Raw genomic sequence first — 18472 nt, forward strand, 5'->3', positions numbered from 1 at the left:
TGTACAGTATGTGTAGAGGTATAGAAGTAAGGTTTTGACTATAGGAATTAATGAATTAAAGTCAGTGTGGTATAATGGTTAAGATTTATTTATGGAGTGTAAATCTGATCAATTCCTACATTCAACCACCTCAAAATTCCCTCCAGCTTGCCTTTCTCCATTGTAGATCATCACAGCCAATCTCCTGTCACCAAATCCCCAATTTCTTGTTTTCAAATGGTCCTCTCTGAATCATATTACTTCCACCTAATGAGTTATTCTAGTATGTGCACAAAGTAGCAGGGAAACCCTTGAATCTAATCAAAGGAGTAACTAGTCTCAAGAACTATTTACGTAGTTCAATAGTGAAGGAAGAATCAGTGTGTCTAAAGACCTAATTTTGCAGTGAGTTAAAAACAAGCAGATCTCGTTTCTAACAGATGTCCAAGTTTCAAATTGCATACTATTTTGGGGGTCTGAAATGGATGGGTAAAGCCATTGCCAAGACAGAATATAGGAATTTTTTTTCTAGTGAACAAGGCAGAAAGTATTTTTTTCTAATATTTCTTAAACTTTTTCTTTCTCGCCTGGCGCCTTGGAGGATCTTCATCTATTCATCAAATAGATGAAGAGTTAAAATCTATATATTCTTAATACTTTTCAGCCATTTATTGACTTTTGAGGGATCACATACAAATAATAGGACTGTGTCACAAAATAGGGATTAATTCATCAAGGTATTTTCAAAAGTAAGAGTAAAAAATATGAACATAATCCAGTCCATTCAAATTAGTGAAAATGTTCTATCCGCTATGATTTACTCTTTGTTGCCTTTTTCAATGAACAACACTCAGCGACCATCTTCATATGCACCTCACCTAAAGACCCATTTCTGAGGAAAGTGCCCATAATTGTGCTCTATCCATACCAGTGTTTCTCAACCTCAGCAGTTTTAGGTGCTGTGGATTTCAGCTCCTGGAATTCCCCAGCCAGAATTCTGGGAGTTAAGTTCACACAGTTTAAAGTGGCCAAGGTTGAGAAACACATGTCTAGACCATATGAATGAAACTCTCCAGAGCTGGTATACATGCCAGAAGAATCAAAAAACTCTTTCAACGTGTTTTCCCTGTCTTATATTGTTTTTGCCACCAAAAAGGCATCAAGTCTTATTTTCGGGGGGGGGGGATGTTGTCCACCGACTCACCTCACTTGTGCACATTGCACTGGCCTCCTTTTCACTGTCAGAGGCCTTCTTCAGCTTTGGATAGCAAGGCTTTCCTGAAGGCCTCTGCAGAGCTCTGGATCAATCCGGAGCTCTATTATCAGCTATAGAGGCCTTCAGAAAAGCCTTGCTGGCTGCAGAAGAAATTGGCTGAGGTGCGTGAGGATTGGCTGAAACTATCCGAAGGTAAGTAGTAGGGCTCCAACACCCCCATCCCCACCCTAGCTTAATTTTTACCCATGCACCTTGGAGTGGGTGGGCTTAAGGCTTATTTTGGGGGTAGGGCTTATATTGAGTGCATGTGTAAAAATCAAGCTAGGACTTATTTTCTGAGTAGGTCATATTTTCGAGGAAACACAGTAGTACAAGACTCACAGAACAAGCTGTACTCACCTTGTGAATTTTGTAGATGATATCAGGCTGAGTTATGCTCAACAGGTCATTATTTCCCTTGAGTGGTTTCAGGTGATCCTTAAATTCTTGACCTCGAAATTCTTCTTCCCCTAAAGAATATTGCTGGATCATGGTCCCCATGCCTCCATCCAAAACCATAATGCGCTCCCTCAGAATGGATTCTATTTCCTCTTTCAGGGTCTTTTTAGAAACTGCATTATGACAAGGTTTGAAAAAAAAAACTGTATTTAAAGCAATCACCATCTCTTCTCGCAATGAATCATAGGCTCTAAAGCAGGGGTCTCCAGTCTTGGCAACTTTGAGACTTGTGGACTTCAACCCCCACAATTCCTCAGTCAGCTTTGCTGACTGTGGAATTGTAGGAGTTGAAGTCCACAAATAAATAAAATGATCCGTATTGTTACAACTAGAACAAGGACACAAAAGTAGCTTATGGCCTAGCTACATATTGAAAGGGTGCTAACTTAAAGATTGAGACACAGCTTTCTCGAAACATAGTATTTCCAGCACAACTAAGGAACTCCAGATTGGAAAGGCTGTCTTTTAATGTTATTTCAAGATGAAAAACAATAGCACTTAGCAATAACACTTAAGAGTTTATACCCCTTTGCAGTGCTTTACAGCCCTCTCTAAGTGGTTTACTGAGTCAGCATATTGCCCCCAACAATGTGGGTCAATGATGGTGAACCTTTTAGGCACAGAGTGCCCAAACCGGAGTGTTCACACGCGTGTGCGCACTAGTGTTGGAAACCAGATGACCAGCTGGCCAGCACACATGTGCGCCTCATAAACCCGACAACCAGCTGGCTAAGCTGGGGCAATAGCACACATGGCCAAAGAGAGGACTCTGAGCTGGGGTGATGGCATGCGTGCCCACAGAGGGCTCTGCGTACCACCTGTGGTATGCATGCCATAGGTTTGCCATCATGGATCTGGGTCCTCAATTTATTAACCTTGGAAGGAAGGAAGGCTGAGTCAACCTTTAGCTAGTCAGGATCGAACTGCCAAACTACTGGCAGTCGGCAGTCAGCAGAATTAGCCTGCAATACTGCATTCTAACCACCGCACCACTATGGTTACAATAGAACTTTACTAAACAAATGAATCCTGTTCTGGTATTATAGTCTGTCTACTCTACAAGCTTAAAGTACTTTAAAATCATGCACATCTGATGGGTCCTATGAAATTTTATTTGAAGATATGCAGGTTTTAATATAGACGCTTATTACACTTGGCCAATATCCCTGGTTTCTCTTATATGCTTGTTGTGTGACTGTTTGCAAATCACAGACTTCTTACTGTTTCCTGCTTTGCCATTTTTCCTTTCATTCCTCCCTCACTAGGAGCAATCTGAAAAATCCATAGACAACATATTTTTTATTTGCTTTGCTGCAGCTCCTTGCTGCATGCATGGTACAGTACCTTTAGCCTAACAGGAGACAGAAAATCTTCTGATCTGGAAAAGTATGGGGCAGCTCAGAAGGTTGTGGTTCTCTGTGGTCAACTAAGCCAGGGGTCTCCAACCTTGGCAACTTTAAGCCTGGAGGAATTCCCCAGCCAGCAAAGCTGGGAATCCGGGAGTTAAAGTCCTCCAGGCTTAAAGCTGCCAAGGTTGGAAACCCCTGAACTAAGCTGTAAGGGAAATACAACAGAAAATAGCAACCCAAATCTGTGATTGCTGGTTTAGTACTGAAGTTGAGTTGAATTCAACTTGCTCTCAAACAATAATGCTTTTCTTTCTCTCTCTCCCTTCATTCCTAATTTATAGCAAACTCTTGGCAGCTCACAATAATAAACAAAACATAGTAATATCAAAACACAAACAACTCTTACAAATGCATTAAACCACTTCATGACCTAAGGCCAGATTACCTGAGGGACTATTTATCTCCAATTACTGTACATCTCTCGGTCCAATGAGATTAGGCAGAGGGGCATGCTTTGAGTCCCATTAACTGGCAATATCCTTTAGAGCAGGGGTGTCAAACTCAAGGCCCTGGGGCCAGATCCAGCCCACGGGGTGCTTAGATCTGGCCCATGAGGCCACCCTGCAAACACTGAAGGACTGGCTCGCAGTGCCTCTGCTAGTGAAAATGGAGCTCTGGTGTCCCTCCCAAGCTCTGTTTTGGCTGGCAGAGGGTTGCAGGAGGCTGTCACAGCCAAAAACTGAGCTCACGAGGGCCGCCGGCCCCTGAGTTCCAACAGAACCCTGATGCAGCCCTCAATGAAATTGAGTTTGAAACCTCTGATCTAGGGGGACCAAGAAACTACGGGGGGGGAGGGCTCTCACCATGATGATGTTCAGGAAACTATTTTGGCTATTCTCCCAATCCTTGGGATAAATTGATAATTGAGACTCAGTGGATAGGGGTTTTTTGTTGTTGTTGATAATATGGTTTTCTTTAGGGTACTTAGGAATTTTTTACTATTATTATAATACTATATTGCTCTAAAAACTATTTTCTTGTTGATTAAATACATACATTCTGGACACTTTTCTCTATAATTTCTGCTTCCATTTTGATGATTACTTGCGAACCAATTGAGAAAGGAATCAAAGATCTATGTTTCTGTCTAACTTGCATGCCTTGATAAACAGAATGAAGCATAACTATCTCAAAAGAGAGATTACAAATTTTTCCTGAAGTATCATCTCAGGTCTTATCACATAACTAACAGAAGGGAACACCCCAGTCCTACAAGAGATGTCTTTGGGATATTTGTTAAACCAAAATATTTACTGAATGTTAGGATAGAATAAAGTTCAGGAAACAGGAGGTGGGGAGGGGGGAATCTCAAAACCACCATTTCATTTTTAAAGTGGAAGAGGTACTGGTATTATAAAAAAAGGGACTTTTCTTCTTTCCAACAGATTTATTTAATTTTTACAAATTCATTTACGCTTATCTTTATTATTTTTGGAGATTTATTTTTGTGCCATTTAACTAATAACTAATTCCCTTCGCCCACCAGGTTAATAACTGGCTAGAGATAAACTGACTTGAGTGATAAAATAGGGAATTTTATCCTGGAGAAGGGCAAGATTATGATAAAGAGCAAATGTTTCCATCCTATTTTATGTTACAATATTTTTCCCCATGAGCATATAAATAAGCTTTTTTTCAGAGAAGTATGTCGTGGAGAAATTCTAATGGCATTAATGTCCTACTAAGACTCTGATCTTGTCGATCAAAAGGTCGGCAGTTCAGCGGTTCGAATCCCTAGTGCCATGTAACGGGGTGAGCTCCTGTTACTTGGCCCAGCTTCTGCCAACCTAGCAGTTCGAAAGCACGTAAAAATGAAAGTAGAGAAATAGAGACCACCTTTGGTGGGAAGATAACAGCATTCCGTGTGCCTTTGGCATTTAGTCATGCCGGCCACATGACCACAGAGACATCTTCAGACAGTGCTGGCTCTTCAACTTTGAAATGGAGATTAGCACCACTCCCTAGAGTCAGGAACGACTAGCACATATGTGTGAGGGGAATCTTTACCTTTACCTTAAAGATATGGTAGGAAAGCTTGTGGTATAGCATTTCCACAAACAGATTATGCCAGACTAATCTCATTGCATTCTTTGACAAAACGACAAAATTAGTGGACCAGAGGAATGCTGTCGATATAATTTACTTGGACTTCAGTAAAGCATTTGATAAAGTAAACCATAACCTACTACTAGATAAAGTAGAAAAATGTGGGTTAGACAGCACCACCACCAGACTGATTTGTAACTGACTGACCAACTGCACTCAACGTGTAGTTCTCAATGGAACTACATCCACATGGAGGGAAGTATGCAGTGGAATACCCCAAGGCTCTGTTTTAGACCCAATACTCTTCAACATCTTCATCAATGACTTGGACAAGGGGATAGATGGGGAACTCATCAAATCTGTGGATGAAACCAAACTGGCAGGAATAGCCAACACTCCAGAAGATAGGCTCAGGATACAGAAGGATCTTGACAGACTTGAACATTGGGCGCTATCTAACAAAATGAAATTCAACAGTGAAAAAAGTAAGGTTCTACATTTAGACAAAAAAACCCAAAATGCACAGGTACCGTATATATGGTACCTTGCTCAATAGCAGTAACTGTGAGAGGGATCTTGTAGTCCTAGTGGACAACCATTTAGATATGAGCCAGCAGTGTGCAGCAGCTGCAAAAAAAGCCAACACAGGTCTGGGCTGCATAAACAGAGGGATAGAATCAAGATCCCGTGAAGTGTTAATACCACTTTATAATGCCTTGGTAAGGCCACACTTGGAATACTGCATTCAGTTTTGGTCACCACAGTGTAAAAAGGATGTTGAGACTCTAGAAAGAATGCAGAGAAGAGCAACAAAGATGATAGTAGACTGGAGGCTAAAACATATGAAGAATAGTTGCAGGAACTTGGTATGTCTAGTTTAATGAAAAGAAGGACTGGGGGAGACATGATAGCAGCGTTCCAATATCTCAGGGGTTGCCACAAAGAAGAGGGAGTCAAACTATTCTCCAAAGCACCTGAGGGTAGAACAAGAAGCAATGGGTGGAAACTAATCAAGGAGAGAAGCAACTTAGAACTAAGGAGAAGCAGAAGCTGTAAATGCTCCAATACTGGAAATTTTTAAGAAAATGTTGGATAACCATTTGTCTGAAATGGTGTAGTATTTCCTGCCTGGGCAGGGGGTTGGACTAGAAGACCTCCAAGGTTCCTTCCAACTCTGATGTTATGTTATGTTATGTTATGTTATGTTATGTTATGTTATGTTATGTTATGTTATGTTATGTTATGTTATGTTATGTTATGTTATGTTATGTTATGTTATGTTATGAGCATTTAGGAACAGCAGTATTTCTTACTTAGCGATCAGGTCAGAAGACAGATGCCAATTCACTGTACAAGGAGTCCTCGCTTTATAATGGTAATTGGCAATTCCATCACTAATTGACACAGTCATAAAACAAAACAAAACAAAACTACCTCTTGCCCATACCCTCTCATCTTCCTGGGTGACTTAAATCTACCTCTCATTAACTGGGCAACTAATGAATGTTCAACTGACCCAATCCATACTACACTATACAACGCTGTTACAAACCTAGGTCTTGAACAACTTGTAACTAACAATACAAGACTCAACAACTGCCTTGACCTCATCTTCTGCAACAATCCAAACTCAATTTACGGACTACAAATTAAAGAACCTTTTTCAAACAGTGACCACTGCATGATTGATTTTCGTCTCAATATACATCCATACTTAAATCGTCATAACAACAGAACTCCCAACTACAACTTCAAGAAAGCCAATTACGACCGTATAAACAACGATCTTTCATTTCTGAACTGGCAAAATCTGTTTGCAACCTGCATAACCGCTGATGACCTCTATAGAGTCTTCCTACTTGAAATCAATAGAGTCATTAAATTATATGTACCACGAACGACTACCATGTCCAAGAAAAACAAACTACCCATATCAATAAAAAAGCTTCAATCAAAAAAATCCTCTGGAAAAGAAACAAAAAGGCTATGTTACAAACTTCAGAAACCGCTACAGAAACATATGCAACCAAATAAAAACTGAATGCACAAATTACCACACCAAGCAAGAAGAGAACCTTCTACGCACAAATTCCAATCGTGCCTTTTATAATTTTGTCAACAATAAACTTAAAGACTCAAGATCCATCCCACCACTAAAAGATTCTAACAACAAAGAATGCAATGACGAAACAGTCAAAGCAAACCTCTTCAACATTTTCTTTGGCTCAGTTTTTGTTAACTCCGATAACACATATCCAACATTCCACAAACGAACCAGCAATGACTATGATGATTTAACTCATATAGATTTCACAGAAGACAATGTTGGTAAAGCTCTTCACAACTTAAAACCATCGCTTTCTATTGGACCTGATGGACTATGTGCATATTTCTTAAAAAAACTTTCCATTAATATAGCTGAACCCCTAAGTATTATCTTTGATAAAGCTTTCACTACCAGTTCTCTTCCCAAACTTTGGTCACTAGCCACAGTCATCCCCATCTTCAAAAAAGGAGACCCCAGCTTAGTCGAAAACTACAGACCGATCTCCCTTTGCTGCGTCACCTGCAAAGTCATGGAATCTATCATCAACCAATCCATTACCTCACACTTAGAAACTAACAACCTACTCTCCAACAAACAATTTGGTTTCAGGAAAAAGTTATCATGTAACTTACAACTTCTCCACTGCAAAAACATATGGACTTCAAATCTAGATCAAGGCAAATCAATAGATGCAATCTACATAGACTTCTGCAAAGCTTTTGACTCAGTAGTACACGATAAACTTCTCCTTAAACTAACATCCTATGGCATCTCAGGACCCCTCCACAAATGGATATCTGCTTTTCTGTCTAACAGACAACAAGTGGTCAAAATTGGCAATGCTTTATCAAATCCTGTTCCTGTCAAGAGTGGCGTTCCTCAAGGCAGCGTCCTTGGACCAACACTCTTTATTCTATACATTAATGATCTTTGTGACCATATCTCAAGTAATTGTGTTCTCTTTGCTGACGATGTCAAACTATTTAACACCACAGACAACACTTCTATCATTCAAAACGACCTTGACCATCTAACGCTTGGTCTAAAATTGGCAGCTCAAATTTCAACCAGCAAATGCTCAGTCTTACATATAGGAAAAAAGAACCCTAAAACTAAGTACATACTAGATGGACATTACCTTACAGACGACCCCCATCCCGTTAAAGACCTTGGAGTCTTCATGTCAAATGATCTAAGTGCCAAAGCCCACTGCAACTACATAGCAAAAAAGCTCTAAGAGTTGTAAACCTAATTTTGCGTAGCTTCTTTTCCAAAAACACCACACTACTAACCAGAGCATATAAAACATTCGCTAGACCAATTCTAAAATACAGCTCACCTGTTTGGAACCCTCACCACATCTCTGACATCAATACAATTGAACGTGTCCAGAAATATTTTACAAGAAGAGTTCTCCATTCCTCTGAAAACAATAAAATACCTTATCCCACCAGACTTGAAATCCTAGGCTTAGAAAACTTGGAACTCCGTCGCCTTCGACAAGACCTAAGTTTAACTCACAGAATCATCTATTGTAATGTCCTTCCTGTCAAAGACTACTTCAACTTTAATTGCAATAATACAAGGGCAACCAATAGATTTAAACTTAATGTAAACCGCTTTAATCTAGATTGCAGAAAATATGACTTCTGCAACAGAATCATCAGTGCTTGGAATACTTTACCTGACTCTGTGGTCTCTTCCCATAATCCTAAAAGCTTTAACCAAAAACTTTCTACTATTGACCTCACCCCATTCCTAAGGGGACCATAAGGGGCGTGCATAAGCGCACAAACGTGCCTACCGTTCCTGTCCTATTGTTTTTCTTTTCTTCTTCCTATATATGTTTATATGTGTATATACTATATAATCCTTTTGTATGATGTTGTGACAAAATAAATAAAATAAAATAAAAATAAAATAAATCACACGGCCATACAACTTACAACAGCAGCTCCAGCAACCCCTATTGTGATTATTAAGCGAATCACACACAATTGTTAAGCATGATGTTACATGATCACAACTTGCAACTTCCTGTTGGCTTCCCCAAATGTTTGTCAGAAGTTGTGAAGGTCACAAAATGGTGATCATGTGACTACAGAATGCTGCAACTTTCCCAATTGGTGGCAGTTGCCAAGCAGCCAAATCATAACTGAGGAACTATGGGGGCTCTGTGACAACTTTGAGGATAAATCATGTCTCCTTATTCAGCATGGTCATAACCGCTAACGATTGCTAAATGGGTGATCAGTAAGGAAGGGACTAGCTGTGCACATCAACAGTTTAATATATGTATAATTCATCACATGTACAGGGAATGCTCAATGAGCATTTTCCTAATATAGCTTTAATTAAAATGAAACCAGGACAAGGAGGATATGCTTTGTCCCATTATTTGTCAGAATTGGAGGACCACTTTGGCCAGGTTATCTGACAATGAACAATCATGAATGGAACAGTACCTACTTTTGAAAAAGCATTCCTTCGTTTCCCTTTCAGACATAGGCAGTTCATTTTCACCAGGAAAATTTTTACATGCTCTCCCATCAACAGCTGGAGATGACAACCTGAAATAACCTTAGAAGTATCTCGGAGTTTGGACTTCACCCTCACTGTCTAGACAGCCATCTTTGCCTGGGGCTTTGCATTTTCTCTTTTAAAAAGTGGCCTATAAAAATCACCAGTGGTGCAATGGTGAAGCAGTACCAACACTGGGAAAGGCAGACCAAATTAACTGCCTTTATTTGGTGGGGTGGAGTATGTATGGTTGGGGATTTTTAGCTCTTGACATATATAGATGTCACTGGGCACACCCAGGATTGCAGTCACCACTGCCAACAGATAACACTCACTGCAGTCAGAAAGATGTATTTAAGGGAAAGATGCCTTATTCCTACTGTCCAATTAGTGCATGAAACTAAGGAGGAAGTGGACAGCATAACTACAGTAAGGATGGGATTTTCTTTTTATACTATTTTTGGGTTCAGAAGGAGAAATCACATTTCGTGATTGTACCACAAGCATTACTCTTACCTGCAGGCTAGTGACTTCATATAGCACTGCCTTAACTGAGACTTTTGATTTCATATTAACAAAGGTTTAGCAGCAAACCTAAAGAGCACACCAAAATGTATACCTATCTTTTGCTTCTATGTGATAAAACAGCATAACTTTATTATCATTAATCTGACGGCATTCCCTCAAATTTCTTCTGTGCCTGAAAATCGCCTTAAATTAACTGAGAAAGTTCCTTAAAACACTCCTTTGTATGCGAGCAAAATATCGATCTGCTCGAATCACACGTTTATAAAAAAAAAAAAAGAAATCAAGCGCCGTAGAAAAGAAGGAGGTAGATGAGCCTTATCCAAAACACAGTGCAGAGGAACTCTGGGAGCCGGTTCACCGCGTGTTTCACTATTAGGTTCTTGCTAAGTCTCCTTTTCATTATCAACAAGCTCGGCTTTGCCGTGTATTATTTAATTCTCGGCTTTCGTCACATCATTTTCTGAGGTCCAATTCAGCTGGTACTTAAAGCGAGAAAGATGCAGATGTTAACTAAAAAGTGCCTCGAAAAGCGAATCAATACTTTTGATTCTTAATTTAATTCGTTCGGGTTTCAAAAGGTTTTAGCTTACTTTCAGGAGTTCAACGACACCCATCTTATCTACTTCCCTTTTGGATATTTGGGGGGGGGGGACTAAACCTCCAAATTGTCAACTGTATCTGAATGGCTAAAGTTAATTGAATCTACTTCTGAGTACAGCACACGTAGTAAAATCTCCTGCCGAGTAGGAGAGCGGAGCCCACTCACTCTGCGATTCCCAGACCAACATACAGCAAAAGTTAGAAACTTTGCGCCCTGCCAAGCCATCGGAGCTCACAAACGCCTCCTGGAAACACGCACCGTGCGACTCCTGGCTACCCCGCTGCTCAGCCAACTCGGGAATCGTGGGTGACATCGTTTTGAAACAGCCTTGCCAAAGCTGAGCGACTGAATTTCGGCTCCCACGTTAGAATGGCCGGAGACTATGGCAAGGAAAGCGCCTGCGTGCGCGTCACCAGCTGCGCAGACGCATAAGATTTTTAGTTATTGTAAACGCAACTTTCAGTGTAGACAAGGGATATTGATTTGAATGTTGCAAGGAGGAAGGCGTGGAAGTGTCGTGTTGGAACTGCGTACCTTGCAACGGCTATGTCTGCGTTTAATTTTACCAATTATTAAACGTGTTCTGTTTTTAGATTGCCGCTGTATCATAACTCATGGTGTTTATTATATGAACATATTTAACCATACTTATCGGGCAATGATGGAAATACACCGCGGGCTCCTCTACGTTTGTGTGAGTTTTTGCAAAGCAAAAACACTATTTGGGAGGACGATTAGGATGAGAACTCAAACTCTGGAAAACTCCTTTTTGCTTTAATGTTTTAGGGTAAAGAAGGAAAATTAAATCCCTCCTGCGGCCTCAGTCCGAATAGAAAGAGGGCAGGGCTGCTTACTGCAATTGCTTAATCTTGTTAATCGCTTAATCTTGCAACCACCCTAACAATAGAAGCCTTGGGAGGTCAATATACAGCAAGGGTGTCTAACTTTGGCAGGTTTTAAACTTGTGATCTTCAACTACCAGGATTCCCCAGCCATGCTGGCGGAGGAATTCTGTGAATTGAAGTCCACAAGTCAAAGTTGCCAAGATTAAGCACCCCTGATCTACAGGCTTCCTGGAATGGTTTTCTTTGCAGCCATGATCTACGTTTTCTTTGCAAGGTTTTGGTCTCGTTCATTTCAGTTTTGGAGAAGTTCTTCTGTTTGGTCATCCCAAATATATTTCAATATTTCCAGCTTTCCTCTCCTTTGATAAAAACTAAAAAGGCTTATAGAAGTACTTTTCTTTTAAATTAAAAACTGAGCATATGGAGTGCCTTAGAAAGCTTAAGATGTCAGAATTCTGGAAGTTGAAGTCCATAACATCTGAAAATTGTCAAAGTTGAGAAATGCTGGTTTACAGAAAAGGGTCCAAAGCTGGCTCTGGCTGTTTTTCTATTTTATTGTATGTAACTTGGCTAAATTCTAACCATGCCTTGAGAGAGGAATCTCAGCCATTGTGTCATTACTGTAGTTTTGTCATCTAGGTTACACAAAGGGGAATCTACTAGGTGAATGCTGATTTTAAAAAGGGACTATCTATCTCACGCATTGCAGTAAGTCAAGATTTTGTTAATTGTGTTTTGTTTAATACATGACAATTCCCAGAGTTTGCATTAGGCCACAATACAAGAAATCACATAATTAGTATAATGTCTGAAGGCTGTCACTATAGACCTTTCCCATTACCCTGGGTACAAAAAACGTACACAGCACCTACATTATTCATTGACTATTTAAGAAACGTCTTTCTCCTTCATTGTAAGCAAAGCACTGATACGATGCATAGAGAGATCTCAGAAAAAGACCTCTGATAGGTCATCCTCAAACATCCAGTGCTGTTAAGAATAAATAGCAAAAGGTGTTATCCTTGAGACTTGCACATTTTGGTTATGTCTTTATACTGTAGTCCAACTAACTTTCTGCTGCACTCACATTTCACTGAAACGTAATATGAATAATTTGGTTTTTGGTCGTATGTGTGTTTGAGTATAGGAATGTATCTGGATCCAGTTCCCCCAAATGCGACCTCGTTATCCTGAGAGGTCAAATATAGCATTATATGTTCCTTAAAACATTTGTAACTGTACTAAGCAGAATAATAGACATGCCTAAACTTTGTGCATCACAAAAGGTGGCATCATGTAGCCAATCTTGGAAAAAGCTAAACAGGATCAGATCTAGTTAGTCATTGGATGGGACTATCCCAAACTGTAAACTGTAAGCATTGGATGGGATGATCCTAAATGTAAGATGAACCAAACAATCCCAAACTAAATTGAACTAGAAAATAAAAATCTTTAGGAGCAATAATAGACTACTTCTATGCTGATGCTATCAGGCACTAAGATAGTAAATTCAATTCAGCATAAACCTTTATGCAAATTCTAAAGTTCTTATCAAGAGAGGATTAAACTACAGGATTTTGTGTTTTATGTAGAACTCTTATATTGTTGAGTCTCAGCAGTGGTGGGATTCAGCCAGTTCGCATCACTTCAGGAGAACCGGTTGTTAACTTTCTGAGCAGTTTGGCAAACTGGTTGTTGGAAGAAATCATTAGTGCAGAGAACCGGTTGTTAAATTACTTGAATCCCACCACTGGGTCTCAGGCTGTGAGTCATGACCTCCTCAAGGGCCCCCAAACAATTTAAAGAGGGGTAGCAAAAGGGTTTTTTGCAAAGCCTGAAGCAAGGTTTGCCAATGCTCAATTATTTTACTTTATTATGTAGAGACAGTAACATAAATTCATTTAACATTTTAGAAGATTGCAATATTGCAAGCTTAGGTAATCTCTGCCTTTTAATAAAAACGGATTGAATCTGCATGAAGTTAAGCCCATATCTACACTATATATACACACCTGTTAGCTGATGGAAAGTAAGCAACAGTATATTGGCTTGGAAAGTAATCTCTAGATTAGATATCCTAACTTGCATGAAATAGTGGAATATGCTCCATCTGATGATGATTTATAAGCACTAGGGTAGACTACTCCTTTATATCTTGCCTTTATTTTCTTTCACTCGCTCTTCTTTTTCTGAAGTGCATAGTGCTACTTATTCCGAAGCAAACTGTGTGATTTATTATAAAACCTGAAACCTATAACCCAGTATATTCCAATAATATCTTTTTGTTTATCACAAATCTGTTCTTTCAGGTAGTTGCCCCTGGGCCCAACTTTCTGACAAATCATCTGGATCAATGTCTTTGAGAGGAAGAACAGCTGCAAAAAGAATCATCTGCACTTTAATTGGAAATAATAATAATAATAAAAAAGATAGATGCCTCACTACATATAAAGCAAATAAAGAAAAGTTTTTTAGAAATGAGGTGAGAACCCTGTTGTCCAGAAGACATCCCCTAATATTTAAAGATGTATCAGTTAATCTCAGAAACTGAATCAGTATTAAGGCTTGAAAAGCAGACTTTATTTTAAAGGCACGTTTTAATAGTAGCAGATGGTACAGTTTTCTTTGTTTCTTGTATGACATTTATTTTTCTGCATTTATTTCATGGGACTGTTAGGCTTCAGATAGAGTAGGTTTTCTACAAATTGTTGAGAAGAATATAAATGGCAGGAAGCTACTGCACAAAGTAATTTAGACTAGTTGTAATAAAATGTCAATATTGTTAGCATTAACCAAGAACAATTGCAACAGAACAATGAATATAGCAGAGAGCAGACACAATCTATTAACAACCATCCTAAAATATGGAACTCCCTCATAATATCCAAGCTACTAACACTGTACCCTTTCAAACTGGGCATTGATTTTAAGCTGAATGCTATTATCACCATTAAAATGATGCCCTTATCATCAACCTCTTTGAATAAACTCCAGAGGATTTGTGATTTTATACCACTAGAAACTCAGACTAGAATTCCTGTGCACGTTTCACATTAGAAACAACAAAACAATCTCTCGTGATTATTTGGTATGACCTGGGTTTTTATTTTCTGTTGTATATGGTTCCATTTGCACAAGCAAACTAAATCCCAGTATCTGTAGATGAAAGCATTACCATGATATGAAAGCAAAAAGGAGGTGCACAGAGAGAGGTTGTGGAAGACTTGCATAAAATGTTCAGAATTCTTGAAAACATTTCATGTTTTGAAAATCAAAGATATGCTAGATTTGTGGGGGGGGGTTTTCCAAAGGCATATTTTCTTTTGTTTTTCCTGAGGCTTTCTAATTTGGCACTTTGGGATTATCCATTTTTAATTTAAAAAGAACAAAAACAATCTGATAAGGCAGGGGGCCAGTGCAGTCTGTCACTGTATAAGCTTGATCAAGTACATATAAACAACGTAAAAACTCATCATGCTGCACACTACGTGGGCATTGCTCCTTACTGAATGTTCCTGCTAAACTTGAGAAATTGTAGTGAGGTCAGCTTACTTTTTTTTTCAAGGAGCAAACTGGAATATATCTAGTTTCACTTGCCCACAGAGTCAGTCCCCAGTTACAGATCGCTTTCCCCATACAATGCTGATGAAAATGAGGTATAGTCTAGAGCTCCAGGAACAGCTCCTGGTCCCTTGTACGCTGGCATACGCTTGATGCAGTACTGAGCTTGTTCAGGTGGCAGTTCTCGATTCAACTCTTCAGCAAGAATATATGGCTAGAAGGATTGAAAAGGAAGAATATGATGAGCTTTTTCTAAAATTTCAGAATCAAAACAAGCGGTGAACTCTCTTTGATGAGAACAAGGATGAGATGATGCAGACACTTCAGTCATACAGATTAGTTTTCTCCAATCTGGTATCCTCACTTTTTGCAAAACCCAGAATACTTCAAGGGCACCAGCCTGGACAAAACTAGCACTGATCCATAATAAGGTATTCATTCCTCATTCATTCATTCATTCAATTCATATGGCCATCCAACCTCAAAACAAAATAATTCTGGGTGGCATACAGAAAGAAACATTACAACAAATATAACCTGAAGAAAAACAATACATTAAAAAGGCCAGCTAAACAGTAAACAATGACCATGGCGATCAGACTAAAATATGCTACAACTAAGCCAATTGGGACTTAATTCCATTGGGCCCCAAGGCCTGGAGAAAAAATTGGCCTTCATAAAAGGTCTGTAAGGTTGGGCCCAAATATATATATTAATACTAGACATGTTAAAGTATTTTCATATATAACTTTAAGGCAGCTCTTTCCCACAGCCTACATCTATATTGTACCACCTCTGTAGATTAGTCTTTACTGAATATTTGAAAGCCTTTATTGCAATTGCCCAGTGAATATCCATTATATGATACTTTTAAAAAAAACCTCAAGTTGAAATATCTGTTTTGTGCAGATATGCTTTAAAATTCTTTCAGCTTTATTAAAACAAACTCATGCCGGTGCCCACCCACAAAAGTACAGCAAATAGCATGAATATGTTTTGGGGTAAAAGACAGAAAACTGGGGACTGTCTTTGAATATCAATAACAAGTAGAAAATCTGTAGCCAATAAATGTCCCAGTACTTGCATCTTTATATTTAATTTCCCTAAGATGCCTCAAGTGTTTTATTATATGCCCTTAGCAAAACAGGATCCCCAAAACTCTTTATCTTACCCCAGTCTAAAATTTTCAATACAAATCTGTATAGTATTTCAAAAAAAATACCATGCAAAGTTTAGGGGCTTTCATTAGTTAATGAAAACAATCCTGCTTCTAGCTATATTTTAAATTTCTACTCTAAGTTACAGCTCAGCTTACTTTGCATTTGGATACCACCTTGTCTTGCAAGGGTAGAATTTGTCGAAACAATCACAGCAAATGGAAACCTTTTCACTAACCTTATCTGTGGCTAGGATTCTGAAAGAAGCAATAACTTGTTCAGCAGTGTCAGTATCCGCAGTCTCTCTGGTCATGAAATCAATAAATGATTGAAAGGAAACCGTTCCCTGACCATTAGGATCAACTAAGGACATGATTCGGGCAAACTCGGCTTCACCCTGAAATACAATTAAAAGCTAGTTATGAAAATTATAATGCAAAGAAAACTTTTAAAAATTAATAAAATATTCAGCATCATGCCAAATATCAGATTTTGCATGTTTTTAAGTATGCAAAAATGTATTAACTGTAATGCAAGAACATTAAACATTCTTAAATCCATTGGAAGCTTATGTTAGGCTGAATGTTCACTGTGAATTTCACACAAATTGTAAAAGAAAAATATATAAAAAATAGGAAGGAATCCACTAGGATTTACTGCATTGGTTGCAACCTGGATACTCAGATGATCAAGAGCTTGAACCAAATTGCTTCCATGCAGTCTCTCTGTAGAAATCCTACAGTGCAGGGTTGTTGTTGTTTAGAAGCTCCAGCAGATAAAGCATCGTAAGAGATATTTAAAGCACTATTAAATGAAGACAAACAGAAATTGGACCAGATAGGAGTAAGAGCCTATATTCATGCCTACATTGTGACAGCAAATATCGTTATGAGGGGGTCCTTGGTGCTTTCTAAGTTTGGTTGTTTTCTTGCAGATGTTTCATTACCTTAACTACGTAACATCATCAGTGCTAGTAAGGAATAGAGTCTGCCATCAATTTATATTCTAGAGGCTTGCCCTGTCAGTGTTGGTGGGACTGGTCTTGGAAGATCTTTGGTTGGACTGTTTACCATTAGTTTGTTTGGCAGTCTCAACCTTAGGCTGTGGAGGTGAAACTGTCAATGTATTACCTCCAATTTCTGGAAGATATACACATCTAGATAGGAAGGAACAATTTCAAGCTCTACCTTGACAAGGCTGAGTGACTGTGAATATTTGGGGTCCCTAGGTCTAAATCAGTCCTACACTCTGGAATTTCATCTTTGGTATTGAATGGGACTGCACTTCCCCATGCAAGACTAGTGTGCAATTTGGAGGCCTTCCTAGACTCACAGCTACTCTTCAACAAACAGGCGGAAGCTATGGTCACAAGGGCCTTTGTATAGGTTCATCTTGTGTGTCAGTTGCATTTTCTCAATCAGAAGGTTCTTTAGATGGTCACTCACACCTGGTCATCTCAAGGCTAGGCTAGAGTATTACAAGGGAAGCTGCTCTTGAAAACAATCTAGAAATTACAGCTGTAATATGGACATATGAGCAGTAAGGGGTGTTTCTCATTGCACCCACATGTCATCAGTGCTGTATGAGCTGCAATGGTTACCAGTTGACTTCCAGATGCAGTTCAAGATTTACTTGGAAGATAGGGCTAGGTTAATTGAAAGAGTACCTATGTAATACAATTGGGCCTAACAATTGAGTAAGCTTTGAGTTCCTTTAGTTAAATGTTTTACTTTGTAGGACCAAGAAGAAAGACCTTTGGTGTTGTAGCACCTGTCCTTTGGAACAATATCTTCCCCAGAGATATGCAGCTCCAATTCTTCAAATGTTTTGTCAATCCCTTAAAACTTCACTCTGTTCCCAGGCCTAGATTTAGGTTATTTGTAGAAAGTCTAACAATATTTGATTATTATTCATGAGTTTCTGTCTGGACAATCATATTTTTCTTTGTATACTATGTTTTAAAATTGCAAGTTACCTAGAATATTTTGGGAGTCAAATGCCCTCAGTATCTGACAGATGAACAGACAGACAGATAGAAAAATATTCAAAATTGAAATGTAATAGA

The 18472-nt window shown here is 38.9% G+C and overlaps 2 protein-coding genes and 1 long non-coding RNA gene across 10 annotated transcripts in view; 1 reads left to right on the top strand and 2 right to left on the bottom strand.

Moving 5' to 3' along the window:
* MTR (5-methyltetrahydrofolate-homocysteine methyltransferase) overlaps window positions 1-11256 on the bottom strand; it is a 108895-nt gene extending 97639 nt beyond the window's left edge. For all 8 annotated transcript variants that reach the window (XR_009153098.1, XM_058165900.1, XM_058165867.1 and 5 more), the window contains exons 1-2: window positions 11103-11256; window positions 1595-1806 (exon numbers count right to left, since the gene is read on the bottom strand). Coding sequence is in view for 7 of the 8 variants with exons in the window: in XM_058165900.1 (XP_058021883.1) it covers window positions 1595-1806; window positions 11103-11157 (267 nt within the window). In the remaining variant the exon portion in view is untranslated. The remainder of the gene's footprint in view (window positions 1-1594; window positions 1807-11102) is intronic.
* A 47-nt stretch (window positions 11257-11303) lies between these two features.
* Window positions 11304-15158, top strand: LOC131189666 (uncharacterized). The gene is made up of 2 exons (XR_009153103.1): window positions 11304-11538; window positions 13999-15158. It is a non-coding gene; the product is annotated as an uncharacterized LOC131189666 (long non-coding RNA).
* Window positions 14242-18472, bottom strand: part of ACTN2 (actinin alpha 2) — a 66461-nt gene continuing 62230 nt past the window's right edge. The window contains exons 20-21 of the mRNA XM_058165934.1: window positions 16646-16804; window positions 14242-15464 (exon numbers count right to left, since the gene is read on the bottom strand). Coding sequence (XP_058021917.1) covers window positions 15306-15464; window positions 16646-16804 — 318 coding nt within the window. The 3' untranslated portion in view covers window positions 14242-15305. The remainder of the gene's footprint in view (window positions 15465-16645; window positions 16805-18472) is intronic.

The sequence above is a fragment of the Ahaetulla prasina genome, chromosome 1 (assembly GCF_028640845.1).
Source record: "Ahaetulla prasina isolate Xishuangbanna chromosome 1, ASM2864084v1, whole genome shotgun sequence".
In the NCBI taxonomy this organism is placed as follows: Eukaryota; Metazoa; Chordata; class Lepidosauria; order Squamata; family Colubridae; genus Ahaetulla; species Ahaetulla prasina.